General features: G+C 45.5%; 1 protein-coding gene across 1 annotated transcript in view; it reads left to right on the top strand.

The window, feature by feature from the left end:
• The window catches only part of LOC148022051 (endo-beta-1,6-galactanase-like), a 37,146-nt gene that overhangs the window by 9,195 nt on the left and 6,686 nt on the right, over nucleotides 1–21,265 (top strand). Inside the window, exons 2-3 of the mRNA XM_087697650.1 lie at nucleotides 5,020–5,096; nucleotides 5,312–5,631. Coding sequence (XP_087553776.1) covers nucleotides 5,020–5,096; nucleotides 5,312–5,631 — 397 coding nt within the window. The remainder of the gene's footprint in view (nucleotides 1–5,019; nucleotides 5,097–5,311; nucleotides 5,632–21,265) is intronic.

The raw sequence follows: 21,265 nt of genomic DNA on the forward strand, positions 1-21,265 counted from the left end.
ATTGCTAAACCCCAATTTTTGCTGTAAATTAAGGTTTACAATAGAATTTCACCAAAAATCTCCACCTCCAATGCCTAGATTGCTATTAAACTTGGAGAAAACTTGAGAAATGGTTGGAGAAAGAGAGAGAATGATGTAGAGAGAGAAAATTTAGAGATTTGTTGTGAGAATTTAGTGAAATTGAGCTGCTAACCCAGCTTTTCAGCCCCAAATGGATTCGTCAACAGCAAAGGGAGCATCAAAGGCTATAATCTTTAGAAGAAAGTGCATCTACTGTGATCATGAGCTTCCCTTGGTCAGGAATATGCAATCATCTTCAGCAAAATGGTCTCCAGTGGCTGAGAAATGGCCCCAAAAAGCAGGTAGTAATAGCCCAACCTCTCTATCCACCAGCTCCAAAATGCGAAAATGAGATTTTCTTCTCCCTTCAGCCCCAATTCGGCTTTCCCAAACTTGCATGGGCAAGTTCTGCCAAGTGACAGCCTTAGAAACTGAATTTCCAGCATTATCCACATTATTATTTAATTTTCAATCCAAAATTACTAATAATTAATATAATAATTTTTTTGGTGCCCAAAAGAATAGTTTGACTAGCTAGTAATTAAGTTAGCTAGGCCAATTCATCTCCCGAGTGTCCTTGTGCCATTTTTGACCTTTAGATCGGCGTTAAGTACGATTAAATGCCACATCTCTAGTGCCATCGATTGATACTTATGGCTGAATAAATGACTTACACCAATAATTGGCACCAGATACCACTTCGTATCTGTGTGACATAACTAACTCCAACTCTTGTCTTTGACATCCACTAATTCCCTTGGGTCCCGTGCTCATTTATTTGTTCTAACCTCAGTTGAACCTTACATGTCTAACATTTATTGAAACATGTGATTAAAAATTAATCCACATGTTAAGTGGGGCTTGTAAAAATACACGTCCTTATGACACGGAGCACTTGTAAGAGACAAAATTAAGTGATCTTCCTACTATTGCCAATTGCTATATATAATAGAAAGGTTAAAAAAAATATCCGATGAAACGATGGAGATGGAGAAGATTGCAACCACCTGACAAAGCACCTACAAGAGATAGAATGAATTGATCTGTCCATTGTTACCAACTGCTTTAGATAATAGAAAATAAAAAACACCAGCTGATTGCATTTAATGTAGCCACAAAGTACTAATGTGGAAATCATAAGTACTTTGGAGAAAATCACTGGCAGGCTTGGGCTGGCTATCACCTGGCAAGGCAACACAGGTTGACAGACACACAAAATTGAGAAGAAAACATAGTCAAAGCTCCAAATGTCCCTGTTAGACTTTTACTAGGACTTACAACTAGGAGATGACAGACTGACAAAATAAGGCAGCCTAACAATTGAAGGTTTAGCCATGGTTTGTGCTTAGTTTACGCTTTGCTATGGTTGTTTGGCTAGAATAGTTGAGATATGCTAATGAGAAATGCATTCTATGCGTTTTTGGTAGCAATTTTGGATTTTTATGAGTATCTTATTTATGCTAGCTGGAAATTTTCAGCAAGTGTTTGGCTTTAGCATGGTTAAACAACAGTGGTCAATTTTGTTTCGACTACGATGCCTTTTTGGGAAATTCAAGTGTCTTATGCTTTGCTTTGGTACACTGTTTGCAATCGAGGATGATTGCAAGGATTTCAAGGGGGTGGTTTGTCATGAGGACGTGGAATTTTAGTGTTGTGCTTAGCATTTGATTAAAAATTAATCAAATGTGGAAATGTGACTTGCACATGTGAGGTGCAAGCTCATTATTTTGCAATGTGGGACCTAGGACCTTGATCTATCAGTTGTTGCCAAAGGTAAAATTTGAAATACATTATGCATGACACGTACTAGGTGGTACCTAGTGTTAGAACTTGGCCTAGAACATTTAATTATCCATTAGTGTTAGCAGTGATGACACTATGAAATTGGTATTAATGAATGAATGAAATAAATAAATAAATAATTAATGCTAGTTTCAGGCTAAAGAGTGCTGAGGATCACTTGAGTAAATAAACTGGCCCAGCCACTTTAATTGTTGGCCAGTTAGATTATTTTTTTGGTTACAAAAGTATTAATTTAATCGGCTAGATATTGCTGAAAATTCAATTTAAAATGTTGCCACTTGGCAAAACTTGGCCATGCAAGTTTGGGAAAGTTGAATTGAGGCTGAAGGGAGAAGGAAATCTCGTTTTTGCATTTTGGAGCTGTTAAGAAGAGATATTGGACTAGTGCTGCTTGCTTTTGGGGCCATTTGACCATGTACTAAGTGAAGGAATTGCATATCCTTGAGCAGGGGAAGCTAGCGATTGTGATTGATGCAATTTCTTCTAAGATTACAGCCTCTGATGTTGCCTTTGCTATTGTGAATCCAATTGGCACTAGAAAGCCAGGTCATTAGCTTAATTTCACAAAATTCTCAGGACAAATCTCTGAATTTTCTTTCTTTCTCTAACCATTTCCTAGTGTTGCTCTAAGTTTTACAACAATCCAACCATTGGAGGTCAAGATTTTGGTGAATCTTTGCGGCTGAAATTAGGGTTTGACAGCCGCCTTGGGAAGTGTGTTGAGATTTGAAGGCTTTGAACTTGAATTTTTAGAACTGAAATCAATGTAGCTTAGAAGGATTCAAGAGGCCAACCAGCCAGCTAACATTGAATTTGGGGCTAATTTATTTCCCAAGGAGCATGGATGAAGGCCAATCCCCTAGCAAATCAAGGGGAAATTTGATTTGAAGGCTTGCTTGTCATTTATGATAGCAAAAGGCACTTGGATTAGTGGAGGTTGAAGAATCTTAGTTGTACTCCATCCATTTGTAATACAAGTTGAAGAAATACCGCAAGGGGCGCCAAGTTTTGAGGCCAATTGAGTGTTGCTTGTCCAAGATTAAGTTGTAAAGTGTGTATTTCATTTCATATGAATTTGGTTCTTGCTGTAAATTACTGATTAATCAGGTCACTACCACCCTCTCCAAGAAGGAAGGTTGGTTTCATTGCTTGCCATCTTGACAACACTTAAGATTATTTTGCCTGAATTGAATCTCTGCTTGCAACAACAATTGCAAACAGAGACGGGCCCTTTTCAGACATTTCATTTGTCACATAACAACTTAGGGTCTCTTCTTAGTAGGTAGACCACTCTTCTTTCTCCCCATGCCAGGGCCTTCTTTAGGCATTTTGTTTGTCACACAACAACTCATACCTTCTTGTTATAGAGTGGCAATTCTGCTTGCTCCCCACGTTGGGCAAATCGTTTGTTATTCTAACAGCAACTCTCCTCATTTCTCATGGTTGGCTGGTCTTGGTGATGTTGAGAGCTCAACAATTCTTGCAATAGAGATTGAAACATTTGTGATGGAGAGCATTAGCGTCTCAAAGTGGATGTTTTGATACTGTATGAAAATTACGCCTGCCATAGCTACATTCCAGAGGGAAGGGGAAGTCTTACCTTATGCACATCAACTTGGCCAAAGGTCTCTCTAAAACAGTAGAGGACCTCAAACCATGCCATACTAAAATAGTGATTATTGTGGTCATATGATTAATATATGTATGTTGCATACTGGGTGGAGTCTGGACCATGTCCAGTGTAAATTTTGTGTGGTGTGTGAATCTATATTCAGCATTTGATTTTGTGAATAATAAATGGTAGACTAGAAATATACATCTCACATAGAGTAGAGATTGCAAAATATGGAACCTGCTAGAGTTTCAATAAAAACTGTGTGACAGAGGGAGTCCCTCAACGGTCCTGATGGCAATGTGTGAGATGTGTTGAGCCAGAGGAATGGAAATGTCTCAAAGGTCAAGAGCTATGGAGGAGAGCCCTCAGGATGGTCTTTCATGGCACAATCGAGACCATGGTTGCGACTGGGGGACTGTATCTTGGTTCACAGTCAAAGGGCCAGCGATATGAGGATTTTCAGGGGAGCTACACCTTTGTTTTCATCGGCCAATATTTGAGCAGGATCCCTGCTCTATACTACTTGCAGGCACAGTGGACCCAAGGACACTTGATTGCTAGCATTATTACCTGGTACATTTGGACTGCAAGGTGTAGCCATGCTATAGATCTCCAGGGTGTCTCCACTGCATAGACTTTTTCAAGATTTGGATAGAGATCATCCATATTCTTCATGGGAGATGCGAGAGGCTTCAAGGTGGCTCTGAGAGGATGAGGAGAGATGCCTTCTTGTGAACTTGGGATTCTCGCACTTCCTGTCACCTAGCCCTTCAAATGGTTTGCATTGTAGCCCATTCTTTGTCATTTATAAGTTATCTCAAGGGGATTTTCTCCAAGGTACTATCAAAATTTTCCTTTCCCTGAAAAAAAAAACAAGATTGCAAAATATGGGTGTTTACATCTCACTTTTAAGTTTCATGTAGGGGACTCATGACATGATTGCAATTGTATCTTTTAGTTTCCTGAAAGCTGCAAGTGTCGATGGTTTTAGGGACCTCTCTGGTTTAATTAACATGTGGCACATTGTACTCATGTCTCACAAATGTTTGGCAGCTTCATGCATTTGGGCCCTAGATCTCTTTATCCGACATTGCTTGAGCAAGTTCTTTTGTGTTCATGGTGTGGTGTCAAAGTTCTTATATCAAGCAAAACCCCTACAAGAAAAGAAAAAACCAAAGAAAATGCCAGAACAACAAAAAACTCCTCATAAATGGAGTAGTGTCTCTACCAATGCCTTTTTATTCCTTGTATGGAACATGTTAGTCAACCACTTGGATGAAAGCAAAGTGGGTTTTTTCCTGAATATGTAACACGGATTTTCAGAAGAATTGCCTATCTCAGAACTTGGTATTCACACATCTTTATTTTTGGGGAGTAATAAATAAATAGATCATCATATATTTTCACAAATGACTGTAACATACCTTATCCTCCTGAAGTTAGGTTTATTTCTTCTGGTTTTGGAAAATTATTCGAAAGAGTCCATAACGTTGACTCAATTTTAATCCAATGATTGAAGCATTACATATGCTGTTTTACAGGAAGAGTTTATTATTGTTCCACCTCAGATTTCTGCTGTAAGTTTTGATTGGGAAGGATGGGGTACCTCCCTTTGTTGGTAAGATGTTCTCCAGACACCAAATTTACTAGGAAATATCTAATTTTATTGTTTATTATTCATTCAATTGACTACTTTTTTGTAATTTATTGCTGATTATTCATTTAGCAGTCAAAATTTTTGTATTGGTGTTTATGGTGCTTAAACAGTGTGGTTCTACATTGTCCTTATGCATTGTAATTTGCCTTCAGAGACTAGAGTAATGAATGCTACAGGTGGGCAAATTTTGCAGGAGGATTGGAGGTTGATACACGAGATTACATATTGGATCTTTTATATGATCCACTGAAAGGACTTGGTTTGAATATTGCACGATATAATATTGGGGGTGGAGCTAATCCTGAAGTTAATGAATATCTACGGCCATTTGGTCACGTTCCTGGATTCAAATCTGGACCAAATGCTCCTTATGATTGGGATTCTGATGTAAGGCAAAAGACCATTCTTTTTGGGGCTCGTGACAGAGGAGCTAACATATTTGAAGCGTTCTGTAATTCCCCTCCATATTGGATGACTCTGAGTGGGTCTGTTACGGGTAAGTATTAATTTATTATCCGGTACAAAAGATTGCACTTGTTTAATCACTGATGAGTGTGTTTTTTAATATGAGGCTTGTCACTTTCTTTTATGACAGAAAAGGGTAAAATTAGTAGACTTTTCCAATAGTGCATATTTTCCCCTTTGACTTGTAGCATATGTGAGTGGGCATTCAGAAGGAGTACAAGTGAGAGAAAGAAAGAGGACAACTACTATACAAACTCTTTACGAAAAAAGAAAGAAAGAAAGAAAGAGGATAGAGAGATAAGAAAACAAAACCCAAATCCAGTGCAGAAAATGGAGGACTACATACTGGATTGAGCCCGTGCATGTGTGTCTGAAGGACACAGCAGTGAGGCCACTGGGTAGCACAACAGGATGAAGAAAACTGCTGATGAGTGGAAGGAGAGTGGAAAAACAATGAAGAGGAAGACTGAAAAGTGAGAAAGAGTACCTAATAAAATAGGAGGAAAATGTATGAGTAGTCCGAGTTGCGACCATAAGTGCAGATTGTACCAGTACAGACCAGTGTAGGAAATCTGGCTGATGGCAAAAAATGCCTCATAAGTCCTCACCAAAACTAGTCGGATACCTCAATAATGTAAGGACTGAATTGTGTTAGGCTTGGCTGGACATAGATTGCAAAAGATGACTGAAACAGACAGTGCCAGAGGTCCAAACGTCATTGTGTTTAACTTAGATGGCTGCTCACAACTAGGAGATAGATGTATAGAAATATAAATAATAAACATGACTCACAACCTGGAGATAGATGTAGAGAAAGGAAAATAATAAACGTGACTACTAACACCCCCTTTCAGATATTGGGAGTGGCGGAAGGCCCCAAACGCATACATGATGAAGTATAGAAGGCAAAGGAAGAGCCTTTTTGGAGATATCAGCAATATTGGGGAATATTCAAGCTCCAGCTCGCCGTCCAAGATGCACTCCTGAACATAATGATACTGAACCTTGATGTAATTCAGGGGAGCATGAAATGTGGGTTCTTGGCTATGACTAGAAAACTCTGATTGCTGCAGGAAGAAGAGAGGGTACTCAGAATTTCCCTCTTGAAATAACTTAAGACTCAAGGTCCAATAGGATGAAATTGGCTTGGAAGTAGCCATGTCTTAGACTTTAGTAATGTAGCACTGACAAAATGAATATTCCTTGGGGTAATTGATAAATCTCAAGATCTTGAAAGATGTGGAGAAGCCACTGATCCATCATATCAAACTTCTAGCTCAAGATCTTGTGTATAAACAATATGCTTTAGATAGCTGCTTGTAAGTATCAAATCCTCAATAAACAAAATGATGAGCACAATGAGACCATCACCAGCCAAAAAATAAAGATTGGGGTTGTGATGTGATCTCTTGAGACCATGAAGGAAGAAGAAATGCCAGAAAATTACCAAGAGGCCACAGAAAAATCCCGGATGGCGGGACAATGTTTAGCAGGTAAAGGCAGATAGGAAAAAAAGTAAAAACTGACCTAGGAATGCACACAAGAAGCCAACAACTAAAGGAAATGCACCGAAAACTACTAGAGTTCCTATGTATCTGTCAGACTCTAACAAGAGCTCACAACCAAGAGATGATAGATTGACATGACTAACATAGACAAGACCTCACAACCAAGAGATGATAGACTGACATGACTAACATAGACAAGCTAACGCAATTGGATGACTGTGATGAAGTAGGTATCTTTGGAGGTTCAGATGAGGACTTTAAGTCCTACAAAAAGTCTTCTTCTATGCAAGAGCATATCAATAAGCTTTGGCAATTGCAGATGTAGGTCCAAAATGCAGGGAAGGTGATTACCTCGGAGGACATGGCGATAACTCTTGTTTCTCAATTATTGCTATGATTCAGTGCATTCTACTTTACCTTGATTGGTTCAAGGTGGACAGAGATCCTTAGGCCTTGGATAAATTTGAAAAATTCCTGGCACTTGATGAAAATCAGACCAGCAAGATGTTAAAATGCATTCGCTTTGACAATGGTGGGAAATATGTGTCCAAAGCCTTTCAAGACTTTTGTGACAGCAAAGGGATTAAAAAGGGAGCTTACTACTCCTCATAATCCATCCTAAAATGGTGTTGCAGAGCGTATGAATAGGACCATTCAAGACAAGGTCCGTACAATGCTGTCACATGCTGCTTTACCCCATGGTTTTTGGGCAGAGGCTGTTATGACAGCTGTACACTTGATTAATCGGTCACTAAACAGGTCTTTGGGAGGGAGGGGGAGTCCCTCAAGAAGCGTGGTCGGGCTAGCCATCTTTGTATGTACACTTGAAAGTGTTTGGTTGTGAGGCATTTGTACACATACGCAAGGAAGAATGCAACAAACTTGAACCAAAGTCCTGTAAATGTATTTTCCTAGGATATGGTGATGAAGGTGAGATGGGGTATAGATTATGGGATCTCGAGAAAAGAAAAGTAGTACGCAACAATGGCGTCATCTTCCGGGAAGATCGCATGCACAAACAGCCCGAAAGAACAGAGGAGGTCAGAAGGGTTGTATTCCGGGAGGATGTACCAATAGCCCATTAGATAGCAGCAAGTACCTGCTGTAAATGTCCCTAAAAATGCAGGGAATGATGCTGAAAATGATCCGCAGGGTCTGGCCCATGATGTCCCACAAATTCAGCAAGAACACGTGCACCTGGAACAACATGAATGAGCTATACAGCATGTTGAACCTGTAGGACAGCAAGCAGTTAATGCAGATTTTCTGAATAGCCAGCAAATATTAACCACTAGGTTCGTAGGTTGACCAGAGTGCAAAAACAACCAAATAGATTTGTTCCTAGAGTAAATTATGTGGCTGATTATACCATGTTAATAGATTGTGGTGAACCGTCATGCTTCCAGGAAGCAATGGATAGACAAGATAGTAAAAAATGGCAAAAAGAAATGCTATCAGAAATGGAATCTCTCATGAAGAATGACAATTGGGATTTGGTACATTTACCAAAAGGACAAAAAGTGCTACCTTGCAAATGGGTTTACAAAATGAAAGTCACTTCTGGTTCTTTGCCAAAGTACAAGATACGCTCGGTCGCTAAAGGGTACAACCAAGAATATGGAATTGATTTTGATGAAATCTTTTCTCCTGTAGTCAAAATGACTACTCTATAAACCATCTTGGGCTTGGTTGCATCTGAGGATATGGAACTCATACAGATGGATGTAAAAACGGCATTCTTACACGGTGATCTGCATTAGGAAATCTATATGCAGCAGCCTAACGGTTTTGTTGCAAAGGGAAAAGAGCACATGGTATGTAAACTCAACAAAAGTCTGTATGGCTGAAGCAGCTACCACAAGAATGGTATCACAAATTTGATACATTCATGCAATCTTAGGGATTTATTTGTTCTCAAGTTGATCATTGCTTATACACCAAGAAGGCAGCAAATGGCAACCTTATTCTCTTGGTTTTATATGTGGATGACATGCTAATTGCAGGCAAGGATGTTCATGACTCCTTGAAGTAGAGTCTACACAATAGCTTTGATATGAAAGATCTTGGTGAGGCAAATCGCATTCTTGGCATGTGTATACTCAGAGACAGATCAAAGGGTCTTCTTTATCTGTTAGAGTAGGAGTATATTACGAAAGTTTTGCAACCTTGGAGGGGGGAAAGCTATCGGTGTACCATTGCCTCCATATGTAAAACTTAGTGCAGACGATAGCCCTACATTAGATGATGGAAAGGCTGAAATGGCCAAGATACCCTATGCTTCAGCTATTGGTAGCTTGATGTATGCTATGGTTGCTACACATCCTGACATTGCATTTGTGGTGGGAGTGGTTAGTAGATACATGGCATATCCTGGTAAAAAGCATTGGGAAGCAGTGAAGGGTATCATGAGATACCTTAAGGGTACAAAGGATTTGTGTATCTACTTTGGTAAGTAGAAGTCATATGTTGTCGGTTTCATGGATGCAGACTATGCTGGCCATCCTGACTGCAAGAAGTCTACTTCGGGATATGTGCTTATGTTCACAGGAGGAGCAGTCTCTTGGATTTCTAGGCTGCAAAAGTGTGTTGCATTGTCTACTACAGAGGCAGAATATGTGGCTGCCACAGAGGCATGCAAAGAAGCTTTATGGCTTTCATGTCTGGTGAGAGAGCTTGGGATTACAGAGATTCCTATTCTCCACTGTGATAGTCAGAGTGCTATCATGCTAGCACGGAATCTTGTCTTTCAGGCAAAAACAAAGCACATAGAAGTAAAGTATCACTTTATCAGGGATGTACTTGACAGTAAAGGCATTGAGCTTGTCAAGGTATATACAGATGATAATCTCGCAGACCTTCTTATGAAGGGTCTTTCAGGCGAGCGGTTTGCTCATTGCCACGAGATGATGGGGATTGGATAGTATATGTGTCTCTCAGCTTTGTATATACATAGACTTAGCTGATTCTTTCCTCTTCCTTTAGACACGTTGCCTTTAGGTGGGAGGTTGTTACCCCTCCCTCACTTCGCCTGATCGTGGCCACCTTCCCAGACCAAACGCACCATCAGCGGCTCGTTACACTGAGAGCCCCCTGCCCCGACAATTCGCAACTGCCCTCGTCTGTCGTTTCCCCCTGCCTGGCCGTTTCCCCCTAACCGGTCCGTCCCGCCTGGCCTTTTGCAATCTCGCCATTGATCCCCCCACCCTCCAGTTGTTTCCTCTATCTGCAGCAACTTCCCCCCGGCAGCACCGCGACGTGATTGGTTGTTCTCGCAAAAGGGACACACAATGGAAACCTCTGGTTAGACGCCGGCGCACTCAGCGAGTGTCCCCCAGTCAAACACCTTGCGCGTCGTCCTCTCTGAGGAGCAGCTCTTAGCTGTCCGAGCTAAGGAGCTGGAGCTAAAGGAAACAATGATTTATGGTCAGGTAGTAGGACATTCTCCAGCCAGGGCTCAGCTTCGAGACTGGCTTCACTCCACGCCGCGCATCGGCACAGCGTAGATCGTGGAGGCGGTCCTAATGGGCCAAGGGATTTTCATGGTCCGGCTTAGTTCGACAGACACAGCTTGCGAGTTACTTGCTAGTTCACCATATGCATCCATGAAGGGGGTCATATACATGGTCCCCTGGTACAGTGGCTTTACTGTGGAGGCATTTGGACTCCATAACAGATTTCTTCGGCACTCGGTCACCCTTCCTTTCCCTGCCCTGGCGATAGAGTATGGCCAGCTCGTGGAAGACTTTGGACGTCTTTTCGGCACTGTCCTTTCCGCGTTTTTTGCGGATGCAGTGACATCAGTAGGAGTCCCAAAGGTATGGGTGGCAGTGAAAGAGGTCAAGAATATCCCACAGGTCCTAGAGATTGAGGCGAGCGGGCACTCCTTTAGGCAACAGGTCATCGTGACTGGGCAACCAGGGCAGTGCCTGCGCTGCCACAACTTTGGGCATCATGCAACAGTTTGTATGCGCTTTGGTGCCAAGGCGGCTCCGCCGACAGGCCCGCAGGTGGATACTAACGGCTTCACACGGGTTCAGAGATGACAGAGAGGGAGACGGCAGGGGGGCGCAGCTAGCCCCTCAGACCTAGCCTCGGCAGTAGGGAGCAGGTGGGTGTGCGACGCCCCCTTGGTAGAGCACTCAACCCTTCCCTACCCGCCCTACCCGGCAGAACCACACCCCCCCATATCCACCACCTGCACCACAGACTACCTCGCTTGAGGTCCCACAACCCCCCATACCCACCTCTCTTCCCCCCCCCCCCCCCCCCAACTGACCCTGGCCCATAGCCCCTCCTTTTCAGGGCCACCAGTCACCCTCCACACCCGCCATACACTGCTGTCCATCCCATCATCACTCGATCCTCCTCTCCCCCACTACCTCCCCTACTGAGCACTCCCCCTAACCCACACCCGGTTCAGGTGGTTCCCCCCAGACCCACTCCCCCTCCTCCCACAGGTGGTGATGAGCCACACACGGCTACGTCCTCCTCGCACCAGCAGTCTTTCCCCGCCTATATAGCTACCAGCTCATCCACCCCTGTCGCCCAGCACAATTTTCCGAGATAGGCGCAATTGCTGTCGTAGGAGTTCTTCGGCAGTGGCCCATGGTCCTACTTGAGAGTTGCGGAGCGTGGAGAGTTCCAACTGCCGCTAGAGGTGGGGATCTTCGTGGTTTGTAAGTCAAGGAGGGGCAAGGTCCATCTACTAGCACCACTGGAAGGACCAAACTATGACTTTTTTCTTTGGTCCTCTCACTCAGGGCAGTGGACGACTACACAGGTAGAGGAGGAGTTGAAGAGCCAGGTGGCGGACCACATCTCCTAGTGGATGGGAGAAGAAGAATTAGCATTGTTTGCACAGCAGTGGCTTGGTTGCATGATGGACATTAACTGGTGGGCTGGCGACGAGGTCCCACACTTGAGCATCATCTTTCGAGCCCCTCCATAGTGGAGAGCTCAGAAGGATGTGATCGAGTGGTCCCTAGTACAGGCGGCCCGATTCTACCAGTGTACAGAGTCACGACTCTCAGCATGACTGATAGATACATTGATAGTACCACCTGGAGCATCTATCACCCCCATGGTCCGCCGGCTGAGGACCACCATGGGGGACTGGAGCTCGTCTAGACCGGGTAGCAAACCATACTTGCATGCCTCACAATGTCTCCTCCTCATCAGCAGCCTCCACACCAAACATATGCCTGTTCGGTCAGTCTAACAGGTTTCCCTATGAGCCTACACCTTGCATCTTGGAATGTGAATAGTCTCCACTGCAGTGGGGCATGTGGTTTCAAGAAGTTGATTGTTCGGCAGGAGGTGCAGTCTACCCTTGCCGGACGGATCAACATCCTACTTCTACAAGAGCACAAACTCACCCCCACCTAGGCCCAGCAGGTAGGAAAGGTACTTCCTGGCAGCTCGCACACTTACTGGGAGCACACTATAGGTGCCCACGGTAGGAGTGGAGGCGTATGTACCTCTATTGGCCCGAGTCTCATTGCCTGTGTATGAGACCACGGGACGACAGTGGCAGGGAGGGTTCTTTGGATCAGATTGGATATTGGGGACTCGTGCCTTGGAGTCCTCAATGTCTATGCCCCTACGGAGGTTAGGGCACGCAGCAGGTTCTGGGTGGAGATCACGGATGGACTCCCAGAGGTGGACTCCTGGATTGTTGGAGGAGACTTTAACAACCTGGAGGCTTTGGAGGACTAGCAGGGCATAGGCAGAAACTACCAGGGCATGGCTGGGGAGGAGCAGAAGGCATGGGAGGTCTTTCTGCTAGCAGTAGGAGCATGTGACGCCTGGAGATACCCTGCTTTCCACAGGAGGGAGAGGTTGTTGGATTTCTCTTGGGGATATAGGCAGCTAAGAGGAGTCTTGCTAGAGCGGTTGGATAGGTTCTATGTGGGAGAGTGGAGAGGCTCTCGTGGAGGCCAGATTGAGCAGTTGGCAGGTACCACATTGTCCGATCGTTGCTCGGTCCTCCTGACACTTGATTCCCCAGCATCCGCCCTAGACACACGCTCCTGTCGGATCCCTGACTCGATCTATAGGAGGGAGGAGGTGACAAGACAGATAGAGTGGATTTGGACCAGAGAGGGGCGGGAGGGACCGGATAGCAAAGGAGGTTGCAGAGGCCCTAGTCGAGTCAAGCAGAATTTGCCAAGAGGCAGCCATACAGGCCATGCAGCAGAGCTGGGAGGAGGAGAGAGCACTCTGGCAGGACCTTGCAGCCACGTAAAGATTGTTATAGGAGGCACCAAGGGATCCCACCCTCTACGTGCAAGAGGTGCACGCGCGAGGAGCCATTGTTGGCCTAGAAGACAAGCGCTTGGAGTTCTCTTTCCAAACCTCAGCAGCCTTTTGGGCGCGAAAGGGGGACACGATGTGCAGGGAGTTCTTCTGGGTGCACCAGCCTCGCACTGCAAGAGAGCAGATACGCAGCCTTCGGGATCAGTATAGGAGGACTCGTTCTAGCCTAGACGAGGTGATGGAGATTGCCACCGACTACTACACGCGCCTCTTCCAACAGGAGAGAGCCTCAGCTAGAGGACAAAGATGTAGACAGCAGGTCTGGGATCACATCCCGTCCCTCGTCACAGAGGAGATGGGACGCTCCTTCCTAGCCCCCTTCATAGAGAAGGAACTAGAGGAGGCTTTCCATACATAGGATGGGCAGAAATGCTCGGGGGAGAATGGCCTCTCTAAAGCCTTCTTCACTACCTACTGGGAAGTGGTGAAGGATCCCCTACTGATGGCCTTCCAGGAGATTTTCATTTCTGGATGGATGCTAGGGAGTCTCTTGGCAGGCCTTATCAGTCTTCTGCCCAAAGGGGGAGACCGGTTGGAGCTTTCCCAGTGGAGACCAAACACCTTATTGTCAGTGTCCTATAAAGCACTGGCAAAGATGATTGGTAGGCGACTACGCCCTGTGCTTCTAGACATCATCCATGACACACAGACAGGCTTTGTCCAGGATAGGAGCATCCTTGACAATGCATTTACCTTCTTTGAGACGACAGAGTGGGCTCAGCACAGTGGGGAGAGACTAGCCATACTACTCGTGGATTTCGAGAAAGCTTATGACAGGGTGGACTGGGATTTCCTAGAGGACACCATGGTGAGGTTAGGATTCCCTCAGGTTTGGATTCGTGGGGTCTCCGTCCTTTACAGATCGGCGACCAGCAGGGTTCTCATAGGTGGAAGGCGAGGGGAGGAGTTTCGGCTAGAGCGATCGGTTTGACAGGGCTGCCCCCTAGCCCCATACCTGTTTCTACTCTTTGCAGAGGCGATGTCTCACTTTTTCAGGTCACGTGTGAGCGGACTACGCGGCCTCCAACTTCCAGTGAGAGAGGAGACTGAGTTGTTAGTCTCAGAGTATGTAGATGACATAACACTACGTAGAGGACGATGAGTTGATGCTGGAGAGAGTGAGGTTGGCTCTTGACGTGTTCTGTTCTGTAGCAAGAGCGAAAATCAACTGGCGAAAGTCGGTTGGTTTCCCCACAGACCCAGACTCTAGCACGGAGTGGGGCGTCCACCTGGGATTTAGATGGGTGAGCAGAGGGCAGACTGCCCGGTACCTTGGGTTCTAGGTGGGACTCGACATCACTCTTGCCCAGCAGTTTCTTCCTGTCCTTGATTCTATTCGGAGGAAACTGACCTACTGGAGCACGGCTCACCTCTCACTAGCCAGCCGAGCCCTGGTGGTCAACCGGGTACTCCTAGCGACGGCCTGGTACATCACCTCGTGTTGGTGCTTCTCCTCATCTTGCGTAGCGCAGCTCCGTTGCCTAGTGCGGAACTTCCTCTGGTCAGGGTCAGATGGTTCCAGGGACTCCAGGGCCAAGGTGGCGTAGGCGACCATCATACAGCATCGGTCAGAGGGAGGGCTCAGGATCATAGACCCAGAATATCAGAGTATGGCTCTCTTGGGCAAGCTAGTTGTCTGCGGTCTCACACCAGGCGGGCAGACCTGGAAGGTTCTATTGCAAGAGGGCCTTCAGAACTGTAGACCGAGGCTTGGCGATGAGTGGAGGCCGTCCTTGAGATGGATCTTTACGTCAGCCCAGACCCCCCCCCCCCCAGATCACCTTTCCTACGTAGCCTACTCCGCGTGTGGCAAGGCCTCTGTAAGGCCCTAATACAGAGCCCCCCAGACTGCCAGGAGGAAATAGACCGTCAGCCGGTGATTTGGAACCCCCATATCAAAGATCGAGAAGGAGCACAGATCGGCGAGTGCCCCCACATCTAGTGGGCTGGTTGGGAGGCCGGCCCGACTCGTACCATCAGGACATGGCGGGAGGTATACAGGATGTCGGATGAGGAGGTGCTACAACGAGGATCAGGCTGCAAGAGGGGAGTGGAGTTGAGGAAAAGGGAGATAGACGTAGCAATACCTTTGGAGTGGATTGCTTCCCCGATAGAAGAGCCTATAGAGCCTTGGGAGGTATGGGTAGCTAGGTTCTCACCAGCAGGCATCCCCCTACAGGTGGCAAGTAGAGTGGGCGGCGCCCCACACGGGACGTTCTTCGCAGTGCATGAGGGGGGACGTTTGGCCCTTGACAGAGGGCAGCAGGATGAGGGGATAGCCGCCCTCTTGTGGAGAAGGATTCGGGTGGTGGGCCTTCAGGGGAAGACATGGCGATTGGATCCCTATGTCTTCTGGGAGGAGCTCAGGGAGTGGCGCCTTTGGATTTGGGAGGGCAGACCACTTGATGAGCTGGAGTGGGATCAAGGAGAGTAGCTATGGCCGGCCACGGCGGTTTCCAAGAAGCCACCCAGGTTCATAGAGTACACTGTCAGGATTGGCAGACACGTACTGATGCAGGAGGATATGGATTGGGCACTGTCATGTAGCAAGCACTGGGCGGAGCACAGCATCATGGAGCCTTTCTGACGGACCTTTTGGCGTAGCCTATGGGATAGCTGGAGGCCGAGGAGGGTGCCATATTTCTTATGGTTGGTTGCACATGGAGACTTGGCGGTGGGAAGTTGGCTTGCCTAGGTGCAGAAGGAGGGAGGTTGTAAGTGCTGCACACAGCAACCTCTGGAAATCCCAAAGCACTGCCTTTGGTCATGTGAGGAGGCGCAACTCATGTGGAGAGGAGCTTGCCGCATCCTTCGGCCATATAGCACCCAGCCTTGGATGTATCTCATGGGGAGCTTTCTGTTGGCAGGCAGTCAGCCAGGGCCATCACCTTCTGTATGAGGCGGAGATATAGGACACGATATTCATTATCGAGGCAGGGTCGTGCGCAGTGGTTGGTTTGGAGGCTCTACCCATCCGACAGGTACTGGAGTCCACAGCAGACCGCTCAGAGGTATGGGATATCATAGGGAGCCTTATTGGATGGCAGATCTAGAAGGCGCGGTGTCAGGAGGCTTTTGGTGGAGAGAGACTATCAGTACAAGCGACCTTAGGAGAGCTCTTGACCTCCATCATCCACTCCCTCCGCGGCCGATGGGATCAAGTGCAGGGCAAGTCCAGGGCTCGTCAGGAGCTCCGTTGTCATTTCATGCGCACTTGGGGCTGCCAGGACTTGTTTTTCGTGATGCAAGCAGGCAGCCCCAGTTGGCGATACCGCATCATCCCCCCCCCATATGGCTTCTTGCCCCCATCCCCCCCAGACCGCCTTGAGAGGCTTGTATACATGATGTATTTGTGACTTTACATCAGCTCGAGCTTGTCTGTTGAGCATGAACATTCCGTTGTAATAAAAATTTTTTAGTAATATAATCAGCCACATTTTACTTGCAAAAAAAAGGTGGGAGGTTGTTGGGAATAAAGGCTCACCGTGCCTTTTACTGTGTTTGGATGTCAACACACCCTTTCACTTGTTGTACTTTATATATATTCAAAACCTAAAATGTGGTACACAAGTCTTTGTATTGAACATCAAGTGTCGTTCTCACTCTCTCACTCTATTGGTCTCCACTCTTTGTACCTTCACTCTTAGCTCCGAATAGTCTTTGCAATAGAGATCACCCGCAGGGCTCTAAAGCATGGGCTATACGTCCAAACACAAATTTAAGGGACCATAGACGTAGAGCAAGAGAAGCGAAGGCCAACTAAACACGCAGGGCCAATTTTTGAAAGGGGGCAGTAAGTCGTGGCTCCTTAGTGGGAGGTTTTTACGACAAGGATGCCACCCCCCACCACTTTTTTTTTTATGTCAAATGCCGGCAAAGATATCTATGCTATGGCTAGATTCGTGTGTGGCAAAAAAAAGAAGTCGCAATCACTGTACCTAGGGGTCTTCAAGTTAGAAATGCCCGGTGGCTTCGGTTAGCCGGCTCCGTACCTAACCCCCTAGCCCATTTTCATTTCCCACTTCACGCGTAGGGCACCTCAAGGGCATGCACTGCACCAGTAACGATGCACGAATTGGGTTCTCAAGTGTGGGACAACACCCATGCTTGCTTGTGGTTTGATCCAACTCCCAGTTTCACTAGCATGAGCACAATGCACCCCACAGTCAGGTAACCACACCCCTAGATAGTACACCTTCTTTTCTTTTCAGGTAAATCCAAATGCTGCAATCCACCAACTTTGGAGGCCCCATCATTCCCTCAATTCATCCTCGGGCCCCACCACTTCAACCCCTTGATTAGTTTCTTCCAAAGACCAATCCTCACACAACCACATCGTCATCAACCTACATTACCGTTGTTGCACAATACGTCACCATGCAGCCAAAACGAAGCAGAGGAAGGCCAAGGAAGCCCAAGTCAAAAAGTGAATGAAGAAGCTCATTTGGAACAGTACAGAAGATGGCAACCTCAGAAAAAACGTGAAGGAGCTCCGACTACTTTATCGAGGTCCTCTTAAGGATGAGGACTTGAGAGGAAGGTCCTGTCAAGGATGAAGGATGTTCTCTCTAGGATGACGGAAAGCCCCGAAGATTCTAGCAAGGCTCTCTCTAGGACAAGGGAGAATCTTCCAAGGCTCTCACAAGGAAAGTGTGAGGCACAATGTAATTCATTTTGTAAGAAGTGTGAGGTTTCCTCCTGTACAAGTGGTAAAGTCTGCATGAACATAGGTGAAGGGATAAGGCAACTTGAAGGGAATAGGGACAAGCCATGTTAGGCTCACATCGTTCGCAGCCTCGCAAGGCGGGAGATCCGTCCAACACCATCGTCAATTTCAAGGACAAGTCCACCCACCCGCCAATCTCCCAAGGGGATCTGTCCGATATCATCTTAAATTTCAAAGACAGATCCGCCCACGTGCCAATCTCCCAGGGGGATCTGTCCAACACCATCTTAAATTTCAAAGACAGATCCGGCCACGTGCCAACCTCCCAGAGGGATCCGTCCAATACCATCTACAATTTCAAAGGACCAATCCACCCACCGTCAGTGTCAAGGAGGGATCAGCCCCAACACCATATTCAATGTTAAGGGCCGATCCATCCAATACCATCCCTTGCAAGGGCTTGTATATAAACTCAAAAAATCCATCTGGCCACACTCATCCTACCTTCCAACTACTACCCATTAGTGCCATGGGAGTGGCACTAGTCTAGGAGGGGAATAATGCTAACCTCAACACAAGAAAAAATGGAAAAAATGGAAAGGCGCAAGTCGGGAGTGAAAAGAGGCAGCCCAGAAGGAAATCGGACACAACGGAAAAAGCAGGAAGGGAAACGGCCGAAAGCGCAAGAGCGGCCTCAAAAGCTAAGGCAAAGGCAAAATCACATTTTTAAATGCGAGGCGCTTCCAAAACTTTTTGTAAAAGAGTGCCAAGCTCCCTCCTATGCAAATTGTAAAAGTAGATGGGCCGTAGAAAAGAAGCTAATAAGATAGGAGGACAATGGGAAAGAGGGCCTAGGCCACGGGCCCTGTAAAAAAGGGGATAAGGGGATGACCACCCAAAAGGGATTTAGGGTTTTGTAAATAAAGTTAAAAAGTGAATGAGGAGCTCATTCTTTGGTATGTGGCAAAGTGGACTCATATTCTTTTCTTCTTCTCTTCTCTTCTCTTCTTGCTTGCTTGTGTGTGCTTGAGAGAGGGAGTGTGAGAGTGTGAGGGTGAGGGATCTTGGAGGTGAAGCTCTCCACCATCTCCTCTCTTCTTGTCTTCTCTTGTCTCGCGCACAGCTATGGAAAATGGAGCTTGGAGATAAAGGCTTGAGGATGCTTGAGCTCGCATCTCGAATTGTGGAGCTACCGGTACTCGCCTCTACAACTAATAACATTGAGCACCAATGCCACTGATGTTTTGGGCTTCTTTTCTTTAGAATTTCCCTGATTTTTTGATTTTCCAACTTACTACCTATTGGGATAGTCCCTTGCAATGTGACCTTCCTATTCACAAATAAAACATTTATGTGTTGCCATCAATTTTCTACTTTGTGCCAATGTTTTCGAGCCCTTTCTTTACTGTTTCGGCCTTCTTTCAGGCTGATTTTCAGATCTGTCCCTTTTCTGAGCCTTGAACAACTTTTTATTGGGCTTCTCCCCACTCTCTAGGAAGTCTGAATCCTTCCAAGGCAGCAAAGCATTGGCTGTAGCAGCAATCTCTATAAGCTAAGACATGCTAGACATGGTGAATTTAATGAAAAAAATCCTTGTTTCCTTTGGACAGCCCACAAACATATTTTTCTACTTACTCATGAAGAGGTATGGGGCGATAAGAAGTAATAGGCGGCAATGCATCCCAAAACTTTTATTATATTACTCCAAATTCTTACATTCCTTAGCATCTAGCTTATTCCAAGTTGTCATGACATCCACCTCAAAGGTACTTGTCAACCAATTCCATGAAAACATTTGCTTGAATTGTACCCAGGTTGATGATGCTCTACCTTGCATCAAAAGAGTGGACCACCACTGTAATACATTCCCTTTCAAGAAAGTGGCTACCTTTTGAATCTTTGAGGACTTGGTGAAGTTTCTCCTTGAATAGGCTACATCAAATTGCTGAATGAAAGTCAAAGCTTTCAGCCTGTCGTGTGCACCACTGAAGGGCTCAAACATTCCTCCTTTTCCACTCTCATCATAGTCTTTTGTTGCCCCTTTGGGTGTCAAGTTGTCTACACTGGCTACTACGAAAAGGGTACATTTTCTATATTTACATCAAAACCAATGCCAAACGGAGCATTTGCATGACCAGCATTCATTCCTTGAGCCCCATAAGCATTCGGGGGTACAGATGTAGTACCAAACATGCTACTTTGTTCCCCATGCATCAAGCCAATATTTCCATACATAGGGTTTTGCATATTTCCAGCCATACCTAGATACATTGGGCTTTGCACACCATGCATTGGTTGTTGTATACCATAGGGATTTATGCCATACATTCTCGTATGTGTTCCTTGTTCAACCATAGCAGGAAAAATCGTACTTCTACCAAAATATCCTAGTTGTCCCATCATAGCATGCTTATGCCCCGCTATCCAAAATCCATTGGATTGGCACTTCCGTGATGGCCTTGCATTTGCATTTCTTGTCCCATAGATATGAACTATTTCACTTCATTACCATCTTTGGAAGCTTCAAATGAAGGGTTTGGCATTATTATTAGTGCACCTTGCTGTCCCGAAGGTGTAGAAGACATGTTCTTATCTATTCATAATTAAATATTAATTGTCAGTCTTTGAATACTAAAAATTAATCTAATAATTATTTTGGTGTCTAGAAAAATAATTTGACTAGCCAATAATTAAATTGGCTAGGCAACTTCCATTCCCAAGTGTCTCTGCGCCATCTTTGACCATTAGATTGACATTAGGTACCATTAAACGCCACTTCTCTAATGTCACCAACAACTGACACTTATGGCCAAATGAATGACCTAGGCCAACAATTGGCACCAAATTGTTTCAAAACTACATGTCCTCATGACATGCACCTTGCGGCCTTTCCGCACACAACATTATTTCAACACCAAGTGTTGATCACAAACCTTGGGATCTGTCTCTAGTGGCTATCACTCTCCGACTACTCCCACTACTCTCCCCTTGAGCATTTTGTACATTCTTACATTCATCTACAACATTGATTTAGTCTCTTTAGAGTTCTCTTTCTTTTGTGTTTGTGTTTTCTGTGTTTTGCATTTATTGCGTTCTTGTCTGAATTCTTGCGCTTTAATCATGTTTGTACATCTTGGATTTTCTTAGTGTGAACCCTAGCATCACTCCACAGTAGA

This window comes from Lygodium microphyllum, chromosome 17, assembly GCF_053477565.2.
Source record: "Lygodium microphyllum isolate KBCC chromosome 17, Lygodium_microphyllum_v1.1.10, whole genome shotgun sequence".
NCBI classification, from domain to species: domain Eukaryota; kingdom Viridiplantae; phylum Streptophyta; class Polypodiopsida; order Schizaeales; family Lygodiaceae; genus Lygodium; species Lygodium microphyllum.